Source organism: Triticum urartu, chromosome 7 (assembly GCF_003073215.2).
Source record: "Triticum urartu cultivar G1812 chromosome 7, Tu2.1, whole genome shotgun sequence".
NCBI lineage: Eukaryota > Viridiplantae > Streptophyta > Magnoliopsida > Poales > Poaceae > Triticum > Triticum urartu.
Genome location: NC_053028.1, coordinates 100400794 through 100410838, shown reverse-complemented (window position 1 = coordinate 100410838; position 10045 = coordinate 100400794). Strand labels below are relative to the sequence as shown.

At 43.8% G+C, this 10045-nt stretch overlaps 1 protein-coding gene across 1 annotated transcript; it reads left to right on the top strand.

The window, feature by feature from the left end:
• Positions 1-2967: 2967 nt before the first annotated feature.
• Positions 2968-3955, top strand: LOC125518476. The gene is made up of 2 exons (XM_048683305.1): positions 2968-3073; positions 3210-3955. Exons 1-2 carry the CDS (start codon positions 2968-2970, stop codon positions 3953-3955), a joined length of 852 nt encoding a protein of 283 aa, XP_048539262.1.
• The last annotated feature ends 6090 nt before the right edge of the window (positions 3956-10045 follow it).

The window sequence follows — 10045 nt, the reverse complement described above, 5'->3', positions numbered from 1 at the left end:
CCGGAGCATGACCTCTTTGGAATTGAACTGTTGCCTATTCCATTTGAGGAGCTCTATCAGTTTTTCAATCAATTGGCCCTCGATAAAACAACGGTCACCTGCTACTGTCTGTAAGTATTACTACTTCTGTCATCAAGTCTCTGTATATAGCTCAGCTCTTTCATTGCATGTATTTATAATTATCCTCACTATATTATGCAGATTGAAGATTGCCGAATTGAAGAAAAGACAAATCGGTGATATTGGGTTCGTTAACACATATCTCATAGATGCAACTGAGGTTGACAAAAGGCCCGAAGAAACCAAGGCCAACTTGCTACGATCATTCAAAATAAATGAACACAAAGATATAATACTCTTTCCTTACAACTTCAAGTGAGTGTTACTGTCTTGTGCATATTCGGTTTCCCTTATATATTAGTCCAGGTTATAGTAATGTAATTGATGAGTTATGCATGCGTGCGCAGGTTCCACTATATTCTCCTAGAGATTATTCTTGAGAAGGGAGTAGTAACTATCTTGGACTCTAGACAAAAAGATCCCCGGGAGTATGCGGACATGACTGAAATCCTCAAGAAGTAAGTTAAATCGATCATTATCCACCATATCAGCAACTTTATTCATTTCCTGATATCAACTAATTGTTTTCTTTGTCCGGCAGGGTTTGGAGAAAATTCACCAAAAAAGCTCCGGGACTGCCGAAGGAGCTGCAAATTAGACACCCGAAAGTAAGTACTATAGTAGCATGTTCCGCACATCTCTAGTGATTCAAGCGCTAGTTTCATCAATACCATTTAGCATTCTTGCTTATCAGTTTGATTGACCTCTATTTCTTGTAAAGTGGTTGTGGCAGGAACAAGGGAATGATTTCTGTGGATACTACATCTGTGAGTCTATCCGTCACACGACCTGTGAGCGGGGCGGGTACACTGACGAACAATATGAAGTGCGTAAATAACAATATTCACAATTTTATTTTATTACCATCATTTGTGTTGAGTTTCATTCATTTATACATATATATATATATGTGTGTATTGACCCCCATCTTCAAATTAGATGTTTCGGATGCGGAATGAACTCCTAGCACCAGATCGCATGCGAGCAATTCAAGAGGAATTGGCGGCATTCTTTCTTGACCACGTGATCGCTGAAGACGGAGAATACTATGTGGACCATGCGTCCATAATGTAGGAGATTATATTTGTAAGAGATAATTATTGTATATATGTAGCCGGTAGTGTCGGACGATAGATATACGAGAACTTGTTGTTCGACCAATCTCTCGGAGAAGGAGAGGTGGTCGATATCACTTCTCTCTGTATGCATATATGTTCATGACGATCTTCTGTTTCCTTCGTTTGCTTACTAGCTAGCTAGCGTGTCTAGTCCTCTCTATACGTATGTATAGTATACGTAGCGTCGACCAAGCACGGACATAAGAGATGACACTTCTCTCTATTAATTAGCTATCTAACACAATATATGAAATACCTAAATTAACCCCCCAAAACCCCCAAACCTCCCCCCCTTCAAAAAAAAACAAAAACCCTAACCACAGAAATGCTGACGCGTGGAGGCCTATTGGTCCCGGTTGGTGCCACGAACCGGAATTAAAGGCCCTCCTGCCTGGGCTCAGCGCACAGGCCACGTGGAGGCCCATCTGTCCCGGTTCTGGTTAGAACCGGGACTAAAGGGTCAAGGCATTAGTAACGACCCTTTAGTCCCGGTTCAGGAACCGGGACAAAATGCCCTTATAAACCAGGACAATAGGCCCGTTTTCTACTAGTGCCCCTTATCTCCACTGTCCATGCATATGTCCTTTTTTTGGGATATGGGCCATGTGAGTATTGTTGCCAGTGATTAACAGAGGAGGAGTTTTGGGACATCCGCTTTCTGTCAGAATGGTGCAACAGTGTTTGCTGCATGGCTACGTGTTTGCAAAAAGAGTGGGCCAGCTAATAGAAAAATGCGGAACCTTGCTATACGTACGATGAATTTTCGTCCAACACTCAGTACGATTAGAGACAAATCACAGATTATCAGTTTGTGGGCCATAGCATCTGCTCTCTGGTCGTACCAGTGTCCGACTAAAAAGAATCGTATGTATAGCAGTTTTGAAAAATGCGGGGCGGCTAGGAGAAGTGAGAAGAAATTTCTTTGAGAGAGAGAGAGCCTGCGTAGAAGACTCAAAGAGAGATTGTTTTGGAGAATTTAAAGAGAGAGGAAACATGTGAGAGAGAGCTTGCGCATCTGAATGTAAATTTCATTGCATGGCTGACTGTTGCATTTGACTTGAGAGAGAGATAAATATGGTCAAGAAGAAAGTCCCTTTGTCTGCATGTGCATGCAGAATCTTTCATGAGAGGGTGAGACACATGACGTGACGAGAGAGAGAAATGTCCAGCAGATTATTGTATATACTGGGATTTAACTTCTGACGCATGTGCTGTTCATGGAACAGATCTCGAGAAACATTGCAAAACACAAACGGTCTGAATATGGGATGTAGCGTGGGTGCATCTATCCTGGGTATAGAAAAACTCACTCTCTTCAAAAATATTTGGAGATTAATTTTGAAGTGGGGTAGTCACGTAGATGGTGCGGAAGGAATTCTGACACCGTCACCGATCCACCAAATCCCCAATGGCGCCGCAGCCAACCTCCAATCCAGCACCACCGCTGGAGCCGCCATTCTTTCCAACCCAAGACGGGCTCATGGAGGAAATCTTTGTCCCGGCTACCATGATGCCACCGCTGCCGGCTCCAAGTTCCCACCAAACCCCACTGCCGGTGCTGTCCATCGCCGATATCCTGGATGTGTTGCTCGAGGAAATCTTCCTCCGCATCCCCACCGCCGCCGACCTCGCCTGCGCCTCCACCGCTCGCGCTTCCTTCCACCGCATCATCTCCGACTACTCCTTCCTGTGACGATACCGCGCACTCCACCATCCGCCTCTCATCGGCATGCTCTTCGTCCCAGCCCAGCTGCCGCACCCCTCCGCCGTCACCGCCCGCGCCCTCGTCGGCTTTGACTTCTGCCGCTCCTCCCTCCTGCCATCCTCTGCCGACCGTTCCTGATGTCCAATTAACTTCTTTGACGGACTCGCCCTCCTCGCCGGCACCCCGGTCGAGGAAAAAAGCGGCAGACGCATCCTCGTTGGCTCCGCCGAGATATGCGACTGGGAGCACCACAATTTTTTGGTCAGGGACCTTGCCGCGTGCGACCCCGTGCAACGCTGCTACGTCCTGGCTGCTGCCCACAGTCCCCGGCAATTTGAAAGCGCTGATCACTAGGCCGGATCTCCTCAGTCTGGAAACGTTCCTTGCTCGCGACGAGGATGACAAGGACCCTTTATCATTCAGGGTGCTATGCCTCGTGGAATGCAGAATGAATCTTCTGCTTCTCTTCTTCACCTCTTTGCATGGACTATGGCATGTTCTCACTTACAATCAATGGAGTGCTAATTCTACATTGAGATGCTTCATTTCAAAACTACGAGTTTGGGCTATCAAGCGTTATTTCATCCACGGGCATTTCTATTGGCATTTGCATTTCCAGAGCGAGTTGCTTGTGCTTGACGTGTGCACAATGGAGTTCTCTGCTGTCGACCTGCCACCTGAACAACTTGGGAATAGCAGTTTTCTCATTGTGGAGACGCTGGAAGGAACGCTCGGGATGCTCACTCGAGGCTTTGATGAGGATAGTGATGATGACCGATATTGGCTCACATATTCCATTATGAGAAATAACCAATGGCACTTTGAGAAGATCATCTGGTTGCCGGTAAAGCGTGCGATTCTGGTTGGTGTCACTGGGGTATACCTGATCATAGAAGCGGTGTACACCACATCTTCACACGATGAGCGGAAGTCTGGATACTTTTCAGTGGACTTGAAGATATTGCAGGTGGAGTTGTTTGCTGCACCTAGCAAACCCATCTATCCTTGTTGACTATATGCTGGTTTCCCACCATCATTGTGTGCACCTACTATATGAAGCGGTGAGTATGTTATCTACTCTACCGATAAATTTGATGCTTGTTATATGTTCTTCAGGGCCTCGTATTTCTATTGGTGCCTTGTTCATATTGAAAGTTCATGCTGTTCCATCTATCTGGAGATGCTGATCGAGCAATGTCGAAGAAAACTTGATTCCTCTAAGTGTGTTTTGGTCTAGGAAGAGAAAGTGATGAATGCACTGGATTCATCCGCTTGTTCAATGCCGATGCCAGCCAAGTCAAAAGCTATGATGCAGCGGCAGTAGCACCATTACGAGTTATTTTTACTTAAATAAAAAAGGTACGTACTTTTTTTCACTTGGGCGACGGTTATTAGCACAATTTTTTTGAGATGCTTGTTAGCACAATTTGCTCTAGGTAGTCAATTATTCCTTATCTCACAGCACGTAAGATTCAAAAGGTAAAAAGAAAACTCGTGCGTAGGAATAGGGTTTCTGTTTGCCGAAAGCAGCGCACAACAATAGGTTGAATCAGACCAACTCCCCCATGAACCCTAGCCCCCCATCCCCAATGAACATGAAGAGAGAAGCGAGTGATCGAGCAGAGCAGCAGCAGCAGCAGGTGGGGGAGATGGGCGACGCGGTGTTGACATCGGCCTCTATCGGAGCAGCTGTGGGTGGGGGAGCGGAGCAGCCCAGCGGTGGAGAAGGGGCGGGGAGACGGAGCAGCAGCCGTTGGGCGACCTCTGTAGCGCAGAGTCCAAGAAAGAAGCCCTGCTGGTCGCCGCCGCCGCCCGTTTCTTCTCCGATGCTCCCCCCCGGGCTGAACGCGAGGGGGAGAAACACAAGGACGGCTGAGATCTGTCAAAAACGATTCATGAGGAGGGGCACGATCGTCTTTTTATGCCCGCGGAGAGCGCGCGTACAGCCCTGTACGAGCCCCCACCGGCCCGATTACTTTTGTACGCTGAGAATATGCATGTATTGTACATGGGCGTATCGTTTTCCCTGGTCACGTGCGGTGGGCGTGTGCTAGCCACGCGGCCACGCGACGCACGAAAACTTCCAAAAACGTCACATACTATAAAGAGGGAGGGGAACCACCACCGGCCGCATCGCCCCCTCCATTTCCCCCCAAATCGGCTCACTCCCTCTCACCTTGCCACATCGTCTTCCCCTCGTCTCCATCGCCCCGCCACCGCACCTACTCGCTCAACCCCACCGCCTCCCTCTCTCCGGCGGGTTCTCTTAGGCTTCGATGGCGCAAGGTCGTGGCGCTGCCGCCGCTGCGCACGGATTGGCGGTCGAGGCCGCGAACACTGCGGCAGATGCCGTCCAAGAAGTGGCCGCCGTCGGCGGTGCGGGAGATGCCGCACCCGCAGTCGCTGGATAGGTCGCTGCGGCGGCGGATCTGGTGGAGCAGGGGTGGTGGGCTCGGACTCCGTCGTGCCGGACCTGGTGGTGACGGTGTCTGGCGGCGCACCGGATGTAGGTGCGGAGGCGAGCGACAAGCAGGTGGTGGATGTCATAATGCTTCTCGTTCCCCTCCTCTCATAGTTGTAGTTGATAAGCAGAAGATTTAGTAGATAGGTTTTTTGTTGTAGATTTATGATTGAATGCGGCACCCCCTTCTGCTTTTTAGGGGTTTTTGATTGAATGGGGAACCACATTTGAGAGTTAGCGTTTTTTGTAGTCGATTCGTGCTTGAATGCTAGAGAGATCATAATGAGAGTTAGGTTTTTTATATTAGAATCTGGATTGCCTCATGTGCTCAGATTTTGTTATGTGTTGTATATGTTGTTAGATTTGTTTTGCATATTCCCTCAGTGGGCCACGGCAGGGGCTGAGCAGCCACCCAGTGTATCTATTAAAGTTGATATTGTACAAATGAGGTTAAAATCCTACTTCGTTCATTTGAAGTATATAAATTAATTGTTGAAATGAACACAGTACGTTTAACTAGTGCACAATTTCAAAATAGTTAGGAGCTTCACTTCATTATCCATAAACTGAAATTGTAGGTAGGTTTATTTTTGATCTGTAGGATTCCTGTACTTATAAAGTGAACCATATGTAGGTTTGCTAGACATGCAACTATGCCAGATGACCAACTCATATTAAATTGTTGTTGCATAACTCCATGCATGAATGTCATATGAAATAGTTTCACACCTAGCACCAAAAATTGCACAAAGCTTTCCTTTCCTGAAGCTCAGGGCATTACAATATACCATCCAATATAAGGTTCAGAGGATAGGGCAGCTGATGCACCACTATGTACATTACATGAGCCAGATGAACTAAATGCAATTAATTGTTGTGAACCACAATGGCTCACTGATATAGTTCCAGGGTACATCAAAGAATGTACTATCTCCATTGGCAGTCCTGAGCACTCAAAAGATTAGTGTTGGTGCCCAGTCTGGCGTTATAGTTTGATGGACCGCAGTCAGCATGACCTAAAATATTATTTTGACCAAGCTATCATTGTAGAATGCTTGACCTTTGGATACAGTTTAATTTTAGGTCAAAGTATCATTTTAGGTTATTAGAAGCACATTGCAGATTGCTTGACCTTTGCATACTGTGTTATGTAGTTAGTAGTATAATTGAATTACTTATATTGCAGGAAGAGGAAGCTGCTGGCACCAAGCGGAAGCTGGACATCACTGGGTTCAAGGACCCATATGATCCTGACTATGATGACGACGACGACGTGTATGAGGTAACCCCAAGTAGTTTTTTTTGTCTGTTTATTAATTTGTATGAGATGTTGTTTGTTGATGATGCCCTATATGAATGCCTCTAAATTGGATTGTTATGTAGTTTATTCATTGATATCATAAAGTTGTGTTGTTTGGTCATTAATTAGCCCTAAATGGCATATTTGTGGTCTTTGTTCATGAAACCATATCTGAATGCATATAAATGGAAATATTCTGTTGTTTGTCCATTAAATTATTCTAAAATGGAAAGTTTTGTTATACTTTCATTTAATTCCTCTGAAAGTTGTTGTTTGTGCATTAATTAGCTGTAAATGGGATATTTGGGATGTATTTTCATGAAACCATATATGAATGCATTGGTTGTCCATTAAATACTTCTAAAATTGAATATTTTCTTATATTTTCATTTAATTTCCTTAAATTTGAAATTTCTATTGTTTAGTTCAGTATAAGCAGTATATGAATGCATCTACATGGGATATTTTTGTAGTTTGTCAATGAAATTGATGGAAATGGTAATTTACTATTTTTTGTTTAATTAAATTACTGTATGTGGCTATTATGTTTGTTTGTTCATTAAATTCCAGTAAATGGCAACTATCTGATGTTTGTTAATTACAGTACTCTAAATGGGAAGTATGTATTTATGCAAATCATTTGTATGTGCAATACAACTCTGGAGATGAGGTGGACGACTGGAACCAAGAGTCCTTCATTGAGCATGAAGCCGAGAAGATTAGGGAGAAGGGCAAGGCGGCGTACTACAAGTGGGGCAAGTTCAAGTGCCCATACTGCACCACTAAGCCCATTCCCAAGGATGGGCTGTATGAGCACCTTATGTCACATGCACGTGGTTTAGTGACGAGTGGGAACGACGTGAAGATCAGGGCAGAGCATGCAGCCCTCCTGAAGGCTATGGGTCCCATCTAGTCACCCTCTGTGAAGCTGGTAGTCATACTCATCATCAGTATAGTTGATGATGTTTTTCTTTTGCGCAAGTATGGTTGTGAACAGTGAATTTGGAAGGTGGAAATGGTACTCATCATTAGTATAGTTGATGATGTTTACTTTTGCTCTAGTATGGTAGTGAACTGTTGGAAGGTTGTAGTATGGCAGACTCTTAAGTAGTATGGCAGAATCTTAAGTAATCTAGTATGTCTCTGAAATATATATACTGTCTAGATACAGGTTAGCTACACTTTGTTGCAGTGTTTATATTCTGATGCTTCAATGATCACAGTAGGTGCTTCAATGTTGCTTGACTGATGAGACATGCTGCATACAGTTCCCATGCTGTGGCCATGTGCTTGGTAATGGTGTGTGCAAAGAAGAATAGTTGAATGAAGACTTAATGGATTTTTGTAATAAACGAGCGAAATAGAAGAAAAGAAATTATCTTAATTATTTGAATTTGTAAACTGCAACTGATTTATAAGAAAAAGAACGAGAAAATGTTAAAAAGAAAAAGTAGTGTTTGCAAAATATAATGTTTGAATTAGCATGGAGTTTTTATGTCGATGTTTTCAACTGTCACATTTATTTGTCCTACCATTACAAATGTTTTTTTTTATAAAGTAGACTAGCCTTATCTACATAGGTTACAAAGTGTAATACATGGACTTGAGGTTTTCATAAGTTAGCATGATTGAATATTCCATTTCAAATATATTTTAAAAATTAGAAAATGTTGAAAATCATTTATTGTCAATGTGCATAAGTTAGCATTATTGAATACTCCATTTCAAATATATTATAAAAATTAGAAAATGTTCAAAATCATTTTTTGTCAATGTGCATAAGTTAGCAATATTGAATATTCCATTTCAAATATATTATAAAAGTTAGAAAATGTTGAAAATCTTTTTTTGTCAATGTTCATAAGTTAGCATGATTGAATCTTCCGTTTCAAATATATTATAAAAAAATGGGTCTAACTTAAGCCAGTTTTTGAACAAAGGTGATTTTTTGCACCACCTCCAAATCACCCAAATTTTCTTATACATGGTGACCTACATGTGCCAAAGATGGCTATGAAAGAAAATTTGAAAATAATATATTTTACAATGCCCCCTTGAGGTATAGACCGATGTTTTGACCAGTCAGTCTAGAGGGCAATATAAATTAATAAAAAATACAAAAAAATTAATACCTTGGAAACCTAGCTTTGTTGGTGCAAGAGATCATGTGTGCAAAAATTGAGGTGATTTGGAGGTGGTCGAAAAAATCACCGCATTACGGAGGGGCCATTTGGTGCCAGTTTTTGAACAAATGTGATTTTTTTCCACCACCTCCAAATCACTCAAATTTTCTTTTACATGGTGACCCACATGTGCCAAACATGGCTATGAAAAAATTGGAAAAATAATATTTTACAATGCCCCCTTCAGGTATAGACCGATGTTTTGACCAGTCAGTCTACAGGTCGTTATAAATTAAAAAAATTCAAAAAAATATAAAACCTAGGAAACCTAGCTTTGTTCGTCCAAGAGATCATGTGTGCCAAAGTTGAGGTGATTTGGAGGTGGTCGAGAAAAAACCTAGAACACTGCCCCAGCATGACGCAACGTGCGTTTTGTGTCCGAATTCATGCACACCTTGCATGGAGGGCCACATTGGCCATGCCCACATGCTCCCAAAAGTTGGGGTCGTCTCATGCATGCCCCCACATGCACCATTTACAAGCCGGACCATTTGGGTCTGCCGGAGGGCAAGTCTGAAAGAGGTTTTCCTTGTCGGTCCCACCAAATGATCCCAAACTTTATGCACACCCTACCATGACCATGGCATGCATGTGGGAGGAGAATTCATACACCACAGCCTCATTTGTTTTGAAATCCCATTGATAGCCATGTTATTACATGTAAGTGAGCATGTGTAAAATTTATTAGGTGATTTGAAGGTCAAAACACATGGCAATATGGCAAAAAAATGTGTATTGCATGCAAGTGAGCATGTCTATAATTTAGTACGTAATTTGAAGATCAAAACACATGGCAATATGCCAAAAAAATGCCCACCTACAAGAGCAGCAGAATTCATACACCACGGCCTGCATACGACTAGGAACCCGGCCGTTCATAGGCTAGGACGCGGGCCCGTGGTGCAGAATTGTCTGCTTCTGGTAGACCCCACAGGGCTGATGGGATGAGAGTTATGCAATGTACTGCCTGCATATGATAGGAGCTTGAGAGGGGAGTCGCAGCCGGGTATATAAACCGGTGCGGCGCTCTCTCGCTTGGCGAGGTGGGAGTAAACTCCCACCACCCCATGGTTGTGCCCTAGGCTGTGCCCTGCGCGGCTCTGCCTTGGGCCCAATTCGGGCGGGCTGGCCCAAGGCAGCCTTATTGGCGCAATGAAA